This window comes from Ranitomeya variabilis, chromosome 1 (assembly GCF_051348905.1).
Source record: "Ranitomeya variabilis isolate aRanVar5 chromosome 1, aRanVar5.hap1, whole genome shotgun sequence".
Classification (NCBI taxonomy): Eukaryota; Metazoa; Chordata; class Amphibia; order Anura; family Dendrobatidae; genus Ranitomeya; species Ranitomeya variabilis.
Window position 1 is genome coordinate 344,884,848 of NC_135232.1, and position 17,241 is coordinate 344,902,088.

Sequence of the window (17,241 nt, forward strand, 5' to 3'; positions counted from 1 at the left end):
AAAATTTGCAAAACCATTTTTTTTAGGACCATCTCATATTTGAAGTGACTTTGAGGGGCCTATGTGGCAGAAAATACCCAAAAGTTACACCACTCTAAAATCTGCACCTCCTGAAGGTACTCAAAACCACATTTATGAAGTTATTTAACCCTTTAGGTGCATCACAGGAATTTTTAGGATGTGGAACGAAAAAAATAAACATTTTTGCTATTCTTTCACAAAACTTTTCCTTTAGACCAATTTTTTTTTTGCTTTCACAAGGGTAACAGGAGAAACTGGACCATACAATTTGTTGCACAATTTCTCCTGAACATGCCGATACCCAATATCTGGGGAAAATCTACCGTTTGGCACACAGCAAGGCTGGGAAGGGAAGGAGCGCCATTTCACTTTTTGAATGTAAAATTTGCTGGAATAATTAGCGGTTGCCATGTCACGTTTGGAGAGCCCCTGATGTGCCTAAACAGTGGAAACCCCCCACAATTGACACCATTTTGGAAACTAGACCCATTTGGAGACTTATCTAGATATGTATTGAACACCTAGAACCCCCAGTTGCTTCACAGAAGTTTATCACAGTAAGCAGTGAAAATAATTTAAAGAAATCAAATTTTTCCCTCAAAAATCTTTTTAGCTCCAAATTTTGTATTTTTGCAAGGGTAGCAAGAAAAAATGACCCCAAAATTTGTTGTGCAATTTCTGTTGAGTTCACCGATAGCCCATATGTCATCAAAAACTACTTTTGAGGCACAGTACAAAGCTCAGAAGGGAAGAAACGACATATTACAGTGCAGATTTTGCTGCACTTGTTTGAGTGTGCTATGCTACACAGGTAGAGCCCCTGAGGTGCCAGCAGTGACCCTATTTTATAAGCTAAACATCTCAATGAATTCATCTAGGGGTGCAGTGATTATATTGACACCACAGGTGTGTCACAGACTTTTATACCATTGAGCAGTGAAGATAAAATAATTTACATTTTTACTACCAAAATTTTGTGTTAGCCCCAAGTTTTACATTTTGATACTGGGAAATGGGTAAAAATGGCACTAAAATTTGTCCCACAATTTCTACTGAACGTTGCAATACCCCATATGTGGCTGTCCAGTACTACTTAGCCATACGGAGAGACTCTGGAGGGACGGAACACTATTTGCCTCCTGGAGCACAGATTTTTCTACAATAGTTTACAAGTTCCATATAAAGAGCTCCTAAGTACTAGAAAAGCAGGATCCCCTCTCAAGTGACCCCATTTTGGAAATTATAACCCTTTGGGAATTTATCTACAGATGTAATGACGATTTTGACTCCATGAGCGTTTTCCAAAAACGAGCAGCAGTGGATTTTGCTGAGTGAAAATTGCAAACTACCATTGTAGTGATGAGTACATTATGCCCAGCCGGTGCTTCTGGAGAAACGCACCTGTAAATTAGGTGAGCTCTCATCACTACAGAAAGGCCAGCTTGATTTTCCTGAAATTGCTTGCACCCCCGACAACCAGAGTGCGAAAATTTCACAGGGGCCAACTAGTCTTTAAAAAATTCCTAATTTAATTTGCAGAAATGCAGCCCCAAACTTGCAAACAACTTTGAGCATGCTTCACTGGTGCTTGCAGACAATCATGATTGTACCACTCTCCAACCCTTTGGTGAACAAACTGCTTTAAGTTACAGACAAATATTTCTAATTTTTACTCATCAATCAAGAACACCTGCTAGCATTTTTCTTCTTTTAGGTTCCTATGTTTTCATGCATACTCGAGTTGCTTGGCCTTGTTTCCTTGTCAAAGGTGTATTTTCGGGGTACAATACTGTTACGCGTCGAGTTCCCGCCGCTGCACAGGGGGAATCTCGAACAATATCTGATGTAGTCTCCCATACTACATCAGACGCAATGGAGCCTGCTCAGCGGAGACGTCGGTCCCAGCGTCTCACTCAGCCTGATACTGTGGAAAGGGTTACTGCTGCCTTTCCAGGCTCTGCTTTTGTAGCCAGCACTGTTCAGCGGCGAGCAGGCTTCTCTGCGACTAAGTCCTGCTTTGCACACACTGAGCATGCCCACAGGAGGACCTCTCATTGGAGGTCAGGGGTAACACACTCAGGTCCTGTAGCAGCTCCTATTGGACCACTAGGAAGGTCCTTGTCTGCTGCAGCTATAAAAGGTTTGCATGCGCTAGTATCAACCTATGTTATTGAGGTATGCTATCTTGTGGTCATGTGGTCAGGGTTGGCTGAAATAAGCCCCTAGAATACCGGCACCTTTGGTGAGGAGTTTTGTGTGTATGGATTCGGGGCTGGCGTATAGCCACTAGAATTCCGGCTCCACCGGAGAGGAGTTGTTCGTGTGCTAGGCTGACTGCATGACCACTCTTTGCTTTTGCTCAGTTGGGTAGCTGTGATCCTCTGTGAGGTTAAGAGGGCACAGCGTTTTCATATCTTTGCGATTCTGTGAAGTAACAGAGTTCGCTTATACCGCCATATAGCGCCGGCATTTGCTAGCAGCAGGTTTCTCTCCTGCACGGTGGACCCCGGGTTGCAAACGCACCTATCTAACATATATATTACTCAGTGCGTTCCGCCAGCCCTAACACAATACCCCCATAAAGACCACTTCTGGTTAAACTCCAAACAGTAGATGGATGAAACTGGGACCAATGGTTGATGTCAGTTCTGAGCTGAGGACATTGCTGAACATCTCACAAATTCGAAGGGAAGCAAGAATTTTGTATTTCATCAGCTGAAGTGTTTCCTTGGCTGACCATTGCAACTACGGTGGACAACATATCCCATTTCTTGGTGCTTCTTCAAAAGAGCTTGAACAGTACATCTTGTTTTTTTTTTTTTAACCTCCCTGAAATCTTTCAAAAACACTCTGCAGGTGTACCTAGAATAATTGTTGATCTGATGCTGTTTTAAAGGCAAGGTTTGGTCAAACCAAATTTTATATTTTTTCAGTTGCTCATTCGCTTGGCAAAATAAACTATTAACACCTCCATTTCAGAAATTGTTCATACTTTGCAGCATCTTTTCGACACCTGAATAAAAGTTTTGCATAGTACGGTATAGATATCTACATATACATTGCATATACACATATACAAAATTACTGTTATTGTGAACAGTTAAGCAAGTTGAAGATTAAATGATCTCTAAAAGGCCTAAAGTTGAAAATGACACATTTCCTTTGTATTTTAGGGAAAAAAAATTGCAATCCTTTATTCTTTAAAAATTACACAAAGGAAAATGGGCCAATGCAAAAGTTTGGGCTCCCTGCACGGTTAGTATCTAGTGGCACCCTCTTTTGCAACTATGAAAGCTTGTAAATGCTTTTGTAGCCTGACAAGAGTCTTTCAATTCTATTTTGGGGGATTTTCATTCATTCTTCCTTGGAAAATGCTTCCAGTTCTGTGTTGATTCCTGGGAAGTCTTGCATGCACTACTATTTTGACATCTAGCCACAGATGTTCAATAATGTTCAGATCAAGGGACTGTGAATGGCATTGTAAAACCTTCATCTTGCATCTTTTTGGGTAGTCTATTGTGGATTTTAACATGTGTTTAAGATCACTATCCATTTGCAGAAGCCATCCTCTTTTCAACTTTAGCTTTTTTTTTTTGCAGATGGTGTTATGTTTGCATCAAGAATTTGTTGAAATTTCATAGAATCCATTCTTCCCTCTACTTGTGAAATGTTCCTCATGCCATTGACTGCAACACAACCTTAAAGCATGATTGATCCACCTCCATGCTTCATGGCTGGTGAGATGTTCTTTTCCTGAAATTCTGCGTCTTTTTTTGCCACAATGGTTACAAAGTGGCTTAAGGATAGCAAAGTCAATGTTTTAGAGTGGCAATCCACAGCCCTGATCTCAATCCTGAAAATTTATGGGCAAAGCTGAAAAGGCAGGTGCAAGCAAAGCGACCTACTGTACAAACCTGGAGCAGTTACACCAGTTTTGTCAGGAGGAATGGGCCCAAATTCTGACCAACTATTGTGAGAAGCTTGTGGAAGGATATCCCAAACGTTTGACCAGAGTTATTATTAAATAAACATGTATTTAATATAATATTATAGGTATTACATTAATTATATTATATACTAGATGGTGGCCCAATTCTAACGCATCGGTTATTCTAGAATATGTATGTAGTTTATGAAGATTTAAGAATAATGCAATGAATACACAGGATTTTCCGGGTAAAATACAGTGGGGCAAAAAAGTATTTAGTCAGTCAGCAATAGTGCAAGTTCCACCACTTAAAAAGATGAGAGGCGTCTGTAATTTACATCATAGGTAGACCTCAACTATGGGAGACAAACTGAGAAAAAAAAATCCAGAAAGTCACATTGTCTGTTTTTTTATCATTTTATTTGCATATTATGGTGGAAAATAAGTATTTGGTCAGAAACAAAATTTCATCTCAATACTTTGTAATATATCCTTTGTTGGCAATGACAGAGGTCAAACGTTTTCTGTAAGTCTTCACAAGGTTGCCACACACTGTTGTTGGTATGTTGGCCCATTCCTCCATGCAGATCTCCTCTAGAGCAGTGATGTTTTTGGCTTTTCACTTGGCAACACGGACTTTCAACTCCCTCCAAAGGTTTTCTATAGGGTTGAGATCTGGAGACTGGCTAGGCCACTCCAGGACCTTGAAATGCTTCTTACGAAGCCACTCCTTCGTTGCCCTGGCGGTGTGCTTTGGATCATTGTCATGTTGAAAGACCCAGCCACATTTCATCTTCAATGCCCTTGCTGATGGAAGGAGGTTTGCACTCAAAATCTCACGATACATGGCCCCATTCATTCTTTCATGTACCCGGATCAGTCGTCCTGGCCCCTTTGCAGAGAAACAGCCCCAAAGCATGATGTTTCCACCACCATGCTTTACAGTAGGTATGGTGTTTGATGGATGCAACTCAGTATTCTTTTTCCTCCAAACACGACAAGTTGTGTTTCTACCAAACAGTTCCAGTTTGGTTTCATCAGACCATAGGACATTCTCCCAAAACTCCTCTGGATCATCCAAATGCTCTCTAGCAAACTTCAAACGGGCCCGGACATGTACTGGCTTAAGCAGTGGGACACGTCTGGCACCGCAGGATCTGAGTCCATGGTGGTGTAATGTGTGACTTATGGTAGGCCTTGTTACATTGGTCCCAGCTCTCTGCAGTTCATTCACTAGGCCCCCCCGCGTGGTCCTGGGATTTTTGCTCACCGTTCTTGTGATCATTCTGACCCCACGGGGTGGGATTTTGCGTGGAGCCCCAGATCGAGGGAGATTATCAGTGGTCTTGAATGGCTTCCATTTTCTAATTATTGCTCCCACTGTTGATTTCTTCACTCCAAGCTGGTTGGCTATTGCAGATTCAGTCTTCCCAGCCTGGTGCAGGGCTACAATTTTGTTTCTGGTGTCCTTTGACAGCTCTTTGGTCTTCACCATAGTGGAGTTTGGAGTCAGACTGTTTGAGGGTGTGCACAGGTGTCTTTTTATACTGATAACAAGTTTAAACAGGTGCCATTACTACAGGTAATGAGTGGAGGAAAGAGGAGACTCTTAAAGAAGAAGTTACAGGTCTGTGAGAGCCAGAAATCTTGATTGTTTGTTTCTGACCAAATACTTATATTCCACCATAATATGCAAATAAAATGATAAAAAAACAGACAATGTGATTTTCTGGATTTTTTTTTCTCAGTTTGTCTCCCATAGTTGAGGTCTACCTATGATGTAAATTACAGACGCCTCTCATCTTTTTAAGTGGTGGAACTTGCACTATTGCTGACTGACTAAATACTTTTTTGCCCCACTGTATATACATTATCAGTGAAGCGGGGTTTAAATCCTGAGCCAATATCACTGATTGGTAGCACCCGGCTGGCCACGACCAATCAGCGAAGCGTGGTTCAAATCCCGCACCAATTCACGGCCTGACTGCACCTGTTGCTGATTGGTCGCAGGCAGCTGGCGAGACCAATCAGCGACGCGGGATTTTCGTGACAGACAAACATACAGAGTTAGACGATTATATAGTAGATACCCGATGCGTTAAAATCGGGCCAACATCTAGTATTCATATAAACATTGGTGCTTACATTTATGTTTTAACCTATTGGACACACTGCCATTGTTTTTCTCCTGTCTTTATTTTAAGAGTCAAAACTTTATTAGTTATCTATCGCTGTATGACAGCTTGTTTTCTACAGGATGACATAGCTTTCAGAGACACCATTTATTTTACCATATGATAAACTTAAAAACAGGGAAAATTTTTATTCTCTCCCTTACTCACTATCCTCCATGTTGTTCTCTCCCTCACAGACTGTGCTCCATATTATTCTCTCCCTCACACACTGTCCTTCATGCTATTCTCGCCCTCACTGACTGACCTCCACGTTATTCTCTCCCTCACAGACTGTCCTCCATGTTATTCTCTCCCTCACAAACTGTCCTCCATGTTATTCTCTCAAACACACTGTCCTCCATGTTATTCTCTCCCTCACATACTGTCCTCCATGTTATTCTCTCCCTCACAGACTGTCCTCCATGTTATTCTCTCCCTCACAGACTGTCCTCCATGTTATTCTCTCCCTCACAGACTGTCCTCCATGTTATTCTCTCCCTCACAGACTGTCCTCCATGTTATTCTCTCCCTCACAGACTGTCCTCCATGTTATTCTCTCCCTGACAGACTGTCCTCCATGTTATTCTCTCCCTCACAGACTGTTCTCCATGTTATTCTGTCCCTCACAGACTGTCCTCCATGTTATTCTCTCCCTCACAGACTGTCTTTCATGTTATTCTCTCCCTCACAGACTGTCCTTCATGTTATTCTCTCCCTCACAGACTGTCCTTCATGTTATTCTCTCCCTCACAGACTGTCCTTCATGTTATTCTCTCCCTCAGACTGTCCTTCATGTTATTTTCTCCCTCACAGACTGTCCTTCATGTTATTCTCTCCCTCACAGACTGTCCTTCATGTTATCCTCTCCCTCACAGACTGTCCTTCATGTTATTCTCTCCCTCACAGACTATCCTTCATGTTATTCTCTCCCTCACAGACTGTCCATGTTATTCTCTCCCTCACAGACTGTCCATGTTATTCTCACCCTCACAGACTGTCCTCCATGTTATTCTCTCCCTCACAGACTGTCCTCCATGTTATTCTCTCCCTCACAGACTGTCCTTCATGTTATTCTCGTTCTAGTATATGTATGTAGTTTATTTATGAACGCTGATTGGTCGCACCCAGCCGGCCTCGACCAATCAGCGACACGGGATTTCAGTTACAGACAAACAGACAATTATATTTATAGATTTATTGAGAAAAGAAGTGCAATGTCTTTCTCTTTTTTTCTGCTTTCCAAGTGTCTATATGTCAACACAATTATTTAGAAATAAAGACTGATTCATAAATTTGAAGCTAACTAAAAGACTCACCTCAACTGAGTATGCTTTGCCGATACCATCTCCAGCCCCAGTTACAACTAGGAGAGAAAGCAGACACCATCACTCATTGTGTGCGCACTGCTTCTGAACAGCAAAGAGTATGGAAGAGTTTACTTACAAGTATATATGAAATTGCTTACATTTTTATAGCATTTGTTTCTTTTATTATACAGTACATATGTGCTATAGCCTAAATAATATGAACAATACATAATGTCATGTGAACAAAACCTTGTCTTCTCCTAATAGAGAATTATGTACTTCGCGCACATAACATTGCAACATTGATGTGAAAGCTGTCACAGATTTCCACTCCATTAGGTATATATCTGAACATATTAGTTGTGAGTGTTACATGGTTACATTGAAAAAGAAACAAATTACATCGATAAATCATAACAGGGAGGATGGATTTGTGTCCTATTTTGGAATAAAGAACAATACTAATAGTAGGATAACATTGTAGAGAGACCTTGTCAGTATTAAAACAATAAATCATCAACATGTGCATACCAGATAACGGTAATATCTTCTGTGCGTACTGATGCAATATGTATCTCATAGTAATGCTTGTATTCAAGCAAAAGTCATTATACAACAGAGTGTAACAAAAAAATAATAACATTGCAAAAAACTACTTTAAACTTTAACCCCTCTGCGGCTAGCCAGTGGCGTAACTGGAGTCTGATGGGCCCAGGTGCAAGATTTGGACTCCTCCCCATCCTGAATAAATTATCTAGTATAGTATAATATATATACTAAAAAATAAAGGGAACACTCAAATAACATATCCTAGATCTGAATATATAGTGTATATATATATATATATATACAGTGGGGCAAAAAAGTATTTAGTCAGCCAGCAATAGTGCAAGTTCCACCACTTAAAAAGATGAGAGGCGTCTGTAATTTACATCATAGGTAGACCTCAACTATGGGAGACAAACTGAGAAAAAAAAATCCAGAAAATCACATTGTCTGTTTTTTTATCATTTTATTTGCATATTATGGTGGAAAATAAGTATTTGGTCAGAAACAAAATTTCATCTCAATACTTTGTAATATATCCTTTGTTGGCAATGACAGAGGTCAAACGTTTTCTGTAAGTCTTCACAAGGTTGCCACACACTGTTGTTGGTATGTTGGCCCATTCCTCCATGCAGATCTCCTCTAGAGCAGTGATGTTTTTGGCTTTTCGCTTGGCAACACAGACTTTCAACTCCCTCCAAAGGTTTTCTATAGGGTTGAGATCTGGAGACTGGCTAGGCAACTCCAGGACCTTGAAATGCTTCTTACGAAGCCACTCCTTTGTTGCCCTGGCGGTGTGCTTTGGATCATTGTCATGTTGAAAGACCCAGCCACATTTCATCTTCAATGCCCTTGCTGATGGAAGGAGGTTTGCACTCAAAATCTCACGATACATGGCCCCATTCATTCTTTCATGTACCCGGATCAGTCGTCCTGGCCCCTTTGCAGAGAAACAGCCCCAAAGCATGATGTTTCCACCACCATGCTTTACAGTAGGTATGGTGTTTGATGGATGCAACTCAGTATTCTTTTTCCTCCAAACACGACAAGTTGTGTTTCTACCAAACAGTTCCAGTTTGGTTTCATCAGACCATAGGACATTCTCCCAAAACTCCTCTGGATCATCCAAATGCTCTCTAGCAAACTTCAGACGGGCCCGGACATGTACTGGCTTAAGCAGTGGGACACGTCTGGCACTGCAGGATCTGAGTCCATGGTGGCGTAATGTGTGACTTATGGTAGGCCTTGTTACATTGGTCCCAGCTCTCTGCAGTTCATTCACTAGGTCCCCCCGCGTGGTTCTGGGATTTTTGCTCACCGTTCTTGTGATCATTCTGACCCCACGGGGTGGGATTTTGCGTGGAGCCCCAGATCGAGGGAGATTATCAGTGGTCTTGAATGGCTTCCATTTTCTAATTATTGCTCCCACTGTTGATTTCTTCACTCCAAGCTGGTTGGCTATTGCAGATTCAGTCTTCCCAGCCTGGTGCAGGGCTACAATTTTGTTTCTGGTGTCCTTTGACAGCTCTTTGGTCTTCACCATAGTGGAGTTTGGAGTCAGACTGTTTGAGGGTGTGCACAGGTGTCTTTTTATACTGATAACAAGTTTAAACAGGTGCCATTACTACAGGTAATGAGTGGAGGAAAGAGGAGACTCTTAAAGAAGAAGTTACAGGTCTGTGAGAGCCAGAAATCTTGATTGTTTCTGACCAAATACTTATTTTCCACCATAATATGCAAATAAAATGATAAAAAAACAGACAATGTGATTTTCTGGATTTTTTTTTCTCAGTTTGTCTCCCATAGTTGAGGTCTACCTATGATGTAAATTACAGACGCCTCTCATCTTTTTAAGTGGTGGAACTTGCACTATTGCTGACTGACTAAATACTTTTTTGCCCCACTGTATATATATATATATATATATATATATATATATATATATATATATACTATATATTCAGATCTAGGATATGTTATTTGAGTGTTCCCTTTATTTTCTTGTTTTTTTGAGTAGCGTATATATATATATATATATATATATATATATATATATATATATATATACGCTACTCAAAAAAACAAAAAAATAAAGGGAACACTCAAATAACATATCCTAGATATGAATTAAGGAAATATTCTCATTGAATATTTTGTTCTCTACAAAGTTGAATGTGCTGACAGCAAAATCACACAAAAGTTATCAATGGAAATCAGATGTATTAACTAATGGAGGTCTGGATTTGGAATCCCACTCAAAATCAAAGTGGAAAATCCAATTACAGGCTGATCCTGTTGTGAATTCCGTTCTTGGGCTCCCTCCTGTGGTCGTGAATGGTACTTTGGTGAGTTCTGTCCTTGGACACCCTCTGGTGGCTTTGAGTGGAACTGCTGATCTTTGAGGTTGGCTTTCTCAGCTGCCCTTACTTATTGTTTCTGCTGGCTTTCCTATTTAACTCTGCTCTTGTCGTTAGTTCATGCCAGCTGTCAATGTCTCAGTACTGGTTCAGATCTCTCTTGGATTTCTCAGATGGCCTGTCTACTCCAGCAGAAGCTAAGTTCCTGCTAGTTCATTTGTTGTCCATTTGTTTTTGAGTATATTTCTCAGCACATGCTATGTTTCTTGTCCAGCTTGCTATTATGATTTTTCCTTGCTAGCTGGAAGCTCTGGGGGTGCAGAGTTGCCCCTCCACACCGTGAGTCGGTGTGGAGGTCTTTTTGCACACTCTGCGTGGTTTTTGTAGTTTTTAATACTGACCGCACAGTTCCCTTTCCTATCTTCTGTCTATCTAGAGAAGATTCGGCCTCCTTTGCTAAAATCTGTTTTCATTCCTGTGTTTGTCACTTCCCTCTTAACTCACAGTCAATATTTGTGGGGGGCTACCTTTCCTTTGGGGAATTTCTCTGAGGCAAGGTAGGCTTCTGTTTCTATCTTCAGGGGTAGTTAGTTCTTAGGCTGTGAAGAGGCGTCTAGGGAGAGTTAGGAACGCTCCACGGCTATTTCTAGTGTTGGCGTAAGGATTAGGGATTGCGGTCAGTAGAGTTACCACCTCCTCAGAGCTTGTCTCAGGTTTCTGTTTTAACCATCAGGTCATTCCGGGTGCTCCTAACCACCAGGTCATAACATGATCCATCTTCAATGGAAATGCCTTAAGACAAGGAAATGATGCTCAGTAGTGTGTGTGGCCTTCATGTGCCTGTATGACCTCCCTACAATGTGCGGCCATGCTACTGATGAGGCGGCAGATGGTCTCCTGAGAGATCTCCTCCCAGACTTGGACTAAAGCATCCGCCAACTCCTGGACAGTCTGTGGTGCAACAGTTGTGGTGACGTTGGTGGATGGTGCAAGACATGATGTCCAAGATGTGTTCAATCAGATTCAGGTCTGAGGAACGGGTGGGCCAGTCCATAGCTTCAATGCCTTCATCTTTCAGGAACTGCTGACACACTCCAGCCACATGAGGTCTAGCATTGTGCTTCATTAGGAGGAACCCAGTGCCAAACGCACCAGCATATGGTCTCACAAGGGGTCTGAGGATCTCATCCCGGTACCTAATGGCAATCAGGCTACCTCTGGTGAGCACATGGAGGGCTGTGCGGCCCTCCAAAGAAATGCCACTCCACACCCTTACTGAACCACTGCCAAACCGGTCATGCTGAAGGATGTTGCAGGCAGAAGATCGCTCTCCATGGCGTCTCCAGACTCTGTCACATGTGCTCAGTGTGTACCTGCTTTCATCTGTGAAGAGCACAGGGCACCAGTGGTGAATTTGCCAATCCTGGTGTTCTGTGGCAAATGCCAAGCGTCCTGCACGGTGTTGGGCTGTGAACACAACCCCCATCTGTGGACGTCGGGCACTCAGACCATCCTGATGGAGTCGGTTTCTAACCGTTTGTGCAGATACATGCACATTTGTGGCCTGCTGGAGGTCATTTTGCAGGGCTCTGGCAGTGCTCCTCCTGTTCCTGCTTGCACAAAGTCTGAGGTAGCGGTCCTGCTGCTGGGTTGTTGCCCTCCTACAGCCCCCTCCACATTTCCTGATGTACTGGTCTGTCTCCTGGTATCGCTTCCAGCCTCTGAACACTATGCTGACAGACTCAGCAAACCTTGTCACAGCTCGTATTAATGTGCCATGCTGGATGAGCTGCATTACCTGAGCCACTTGTGTGGGTTGTAGAGTTCGTCTCATGCTACCATGGGTGTGAAGGCACAACCACCATTAAAAAGTGACCAAAACATCAGCCAGAAAGCATTGGTACTGAGATGTGGTCTTTGGTCCCCACCTGCAAAACCACTCCTTTATTGAGTGTGTCTTAATAATTGCCAATAATTTCCATCTGTTGTCTATACCATTTGCACAACAGCATGTGAAATTGATTGTTAAACAGTGTTGCTTCCTAAGTGGACCGTTTGATTTCACAGAAGTTTGATTTACTTGGAGTTATATTCTGTTGTTTAAGTGTTCCCTTTATTTTTTGATCAGTGTATATATATATCTAATATATAAAGCTGAATGTGTGTATGTGTGTATGTATGTATGTATGTCCGGGATTGGCATCTGAACCGTCGCAGCTACAGCCACAAAATTTTGCACAGTCACACGTCTGGACCCCGAGAGCGTCATAGGCTATGTTGTGAGGTGAAATTTTAACCCCGCGCTTTCCAATTCACCAAACAATTTTGCCCCTATCTACATAATGGGGAAAAAGTGAAAGGAAAAGTGTTGGAGGCGTCGCAGCTACAGGCACAAAATTTTGCACAGTCGCACGTCTGGACCCCGAGAGCGTCATAGGCTATGTTTTGAGGTGAAATTTTAACCCCGCGCTTTCCAATTCACCAAACAATTTTGCCCCTATCTACATAATGGGGAAAAAGTGAAAGGAAAAGTGTTGGAGGCGTCGCAGCTACAGGCACAAAATTTTGCACAGTCACACGTCTGGACCCCGAGAGCATCAAAGCTATGTTGTGAGGTGAAATTTCAACCCCGCGCGTTCCAATTTACCAAACAATTTTGCCCCTATCTACATAATAGGGAAAAAATGAAAGGAAAAGTGTTAGAGGCAAATTAACAGCTGCCAGATGTGAACAAGGGGGACTTAAAGAATGAGAGCGATGGCGCCAAAGAGTATATACTGTACAGTTGCTAAGGTGGGGCCCCGACATGGGATAATCACCACACCACCACGGGGACATGAACACACATACAAAATGCGCCACACACTACCACGTGCTCGAACACATATACCACCCTCAGCGCACATTTCACCACACATACACCAACCTCGCCACATAAAAGTCGAAACACAAAAGTCGCCGCTCAAAACTCTCCACGCGCAAAACTCTCCACATGCAAAACTCGCCACAAGTGCAAAACTCACCTCATGGAAAACTCGCCACACGCAAAACTTGCACACACGGAAAAATTGCCACATGCACAAAAGTTGCAACACATGCAAAAGTTGCCTCACACAAAACTTGCACATACTCAAAAGGCACCACACATAAAACTCGCCACACGCAAAACTCGCCATGCGCAAAACTTGCTACACACAACTTGCTACACTAACCTGTCACATGCAACTCGACACACAAAAAGTTGCTACACGCATGTCGCCACACAAAACTCATCTCACAAAAGTCGCTACATGCATGTCGCCACACGCAACTCAACACACACAACTTGACACATGAAACTCGCCCTAAAACACACACAAGTCTGGTATTATCCTTCAAAAATAAAAATCTGATTAATAAGCAGAAAAACTACAAGAGCAACAAATGTACCATATAGGAATCCAGCAGCTGTCAGTCACATGACCAGTCTATTATGTGTATGTGTGAGCTAATATATACTGCCAGGGGGTGGGCTTACTTTTGGCTGGGGATTTATCAGGCTGCCAATTTAGCTTACAAATACTGAGGTAAAAATACTGACCAAATAACGTGTCAGCGAGGTCTAATACAGGAGGGGATGACATACAGATATATACTATATACAGGAGGAGATGACACACAGGTATATACTATTTACAGGGGAGATGACACACAAGTATATACTATATACAGGAGGAGATGACACACAGATATATACTATATACAGGAGAGATGACACACAGGTATATACTATATAGAGGAGGAGATGACATACAGGTACATACTACATACAGCAGGAGATGACATACAGGTATATACTATATACAGGAGGAGATGACACACAGGTATATAGTATATACAGGAGCAGATTACCTACAGGTATATAGTATATACAGGAGGAGATGACATACAGGTATATGCTATGTATAGGAGGAGATGACATACAGGTATATACTATATACAGGAGGAGATGACACACAGATATATACTATGTACAGGAGGAGATGACACACAGGTATATACTATTTACAGGGGAGATGACACACAGGTATATACTATATACAGGAGGAGATGACACACAGATATATACTATTTACAGGAGAGATGACACACAGGTATATACTATATACAGGAGGAGATGACATACAGGTACATACTACATACAGCAGGAGATGACACACAGATATATACTATATATAGATGAGATGACACGTATATACTATATACAGGAGGAGATTACATACAGGTATATACTATATATAGGAGGAGATGACATACAGGTATATACTATATACAGGGGACATGACACACAGCAGGTATATACTATATACAGGGGAGATGACATACAGGTATATACTATATACAGGAGATGACATACAGGTGTATACTATATATAAGGGAGATGACAAACATGTATATACTGAGGTGAAAATGAGAGGTGTGAGGTGAAAATGAAAAGGTGTGAGTGCAACATGAGAGGAGTGAGGGAAAATAGTGGAGTGATCGGAAAATGACAGATGTGAGGTCGAAATGACAAGTGTTAGGGGGGAATGAGAGGAGTGAGGGGGAAAATAAGAGGAGTGAGGGGGAAAATGAGAGGTGTAAGGGAGAAAATGAGAGATGTGAGGGGGAAAATGAAAGATGTGATGGGAAAATAAGAGAAGTGAGGTGCTATAACTAACCACAGATATTTACTATGCCCAGGCAACGCCGGGCTCTTCAGCTAGTATATATATATATATATATATATATATATATATATATATATATATATATATATATATATATATATATATATATGGGCAGCCCAATCTCCAGACCTAAATTCCATTGAAAACCTCTGGAGTGTAATCAAGAGGATGATGGATAGTTACAAGCCATCAAACAAAGAAGAACTGCTTACATTTTTGCGCCAGGAGCAGTGTGAAAGACTGTTGGAAAGCATGCCAAGATGCATGAAAGCTGTGATTAAAAATCATGGTTATTCCACAAAATATTGATTTCTGAACTCTTCCTGAGTTAAAACATTAGTATTTTTGTTTCTAAATGATTAGGAACTTGTTTTCTTTGCATTTTTTGAGGTCTGAAAGTATTGGTTATTTTTTTTTTAATTTTAGCCATTTCTCCTTTTATAAAAGAAAGAAAATAATTATTGCTTGGAAATTCGGAGACATGTTGTCAGAGTTTATAGAATACTAGATGGCAGCCCGATTCTAAAGAATCGGGAGTCTAGAATCCATATATACTTTATTTATTCAAATGTAAGAATAATACAATTAATAAATAATAGTAAGAAAGAACAAAAAATGGCTGCACTCACCAGCTCTTGACAATTCTTGTTATTTAAGGTACAGTTACACAGGATCCATGAACATGCTTATGAGGGGAGTGATGAAAGACATCAGACAACAACTTTGCGTGTTGTGGCAAATGCCACAACAACGGTTCTTTGCTTAAGAACAATAATGTAAATAATAAATAATATGTATCAATAACTATGTATATTGGTATGTTCTTTCTTGGCACAAATTGCAGGAAGTAGTATTCTAGGCAATTATATATTAGATGGGCATTTCCTGAAGGAAATACATGGTGCTTGAACAGCGCTACCAGCTTTACAGCAGCACTTTTCACACACGGGACTGGGGGGCGCGCTTACTTTTGCACCCGGGGCCGGGGGCGCGCTTACTTTTGCACCCGGGGGTGCACTTACTTTTGCACCCGGAGGCGCACTTACTTTTGCACCCGGGGGCGCACTTACTTTTGCACCCGGGGGCGCACTTACTTTTGCACCCGGGGGCGCACTTACTTTTGCACCCGGGGGCGCACTTACTTTTGCACCCGGGGGCGCACTTACTTTTGCACCCGGGGGCGCACTTACTTTTGGGGCCGCACTTACTTTTGGTGGGAGGGGCTCCTCGGCCTCCGATTTGGTTGGTGGGGCCCCTCGTCCTCCGATTTGGTGGGTGGGGACCCTCGGCCTCCGATTTGGTGGGCGGGGACCGGCCTCCGATTTGGTGGGCGGGGACCCTCGGCCTCCGATTTGGTGGGCGGGGACCCTCGACCTCCGATTTGGTGGGCGGGGACCCTCGGCCTCTGCTTTGGTGGGCGGGGCCCCTCGGCCTCCGATTTGGTGGGCGGGGACCCTCGGCCTCCGCTTTGGTTGGCGGGGCCCCACGGCCTCCGATTTGGTGGGCGGGGTCCCTCTGCCTCCGCTTTGGTGGGCGGGGCCGCTCGGCCTTCGATTTGGTGGGCGGGGCTCCTCGGCCTCCGATTTGGTGGGCGGGGCCCCTTATCCTCCGATTTGGTGGGCGGGGACCCTCGGCCTCCGATTTGGTTGGCGGGGCCCCTCGGCCTCCGATTTAGTGGGCAGGGACCCTCGGCCTCCGATTTGGTGGGCGGGGCCACACGGCCTCCGATTTGGTTGGCGGGGCCCCTTATCCTCCGATTTGGTGGGCGGGGACTCTCGGCCTCCGATTTGGTGGGCGGGGCCCCTCGGCCTCCGATTTGGTGTGCGGGGCCCCTCGGCCTCCGATTTGGTTGGCTGGGCCCCTCGGCCTCCGATTTGGTGGGCGGGGACCCTCGGCCTCCGATTTGGTGGGCGGGGCCCTTCGGCCTCCGATTTGGTTGGTGGGGCCCCTCGGCCTCCGATTTGGTGGGCGGGGAACCTCGGCCTCCGATTTGGTGGGCGGGGACCCTCGGCCTCCAATTTGGTGGGCGGGGACCCTCGGCCTCCGATTTGGTGGGCGGGGACCCTCGGCCTCCGATTTGGTGGGCGGGGACCCTCGGCCTCCGATTTGGTGGGCGGGGACCCTCGGCCTCCGATTTGGTGGGCGGGGACCCTCGGCCTCCGATTTGGTGGGCGGGGCCCCTCGGCCTCCGATGTGGTG

The 17,241-nt window shown here is 43.4% G+C and overlaps 1 protein-coding gene across 2 annotated transcripts in view; it reads right to left on the reverse strand.

Moving 5' to 3' along the window:
* The window catches only part of HSD17B3 (hydroxysteroid 17-beta dehydrogenase 3), a 211,103-nt gene that overhangs the window by 106,172 nt on the left and 87,690 nt on the right, over window positions 1–17,241 (reverse strand). For both annotated transcript variants that reach the window (XM_077299641.1, XM_077299644.1), the window contains exon 2: window positions 7,440–7,486. In XM_077299641.1, the coding sequence (XP_077155756.1) occupies window positions 7,440–7,486 (47 nt within the window). The remainder of the gene's footprint in view (window positions 1–7,439; window positions 7,487–17,241) is intronic.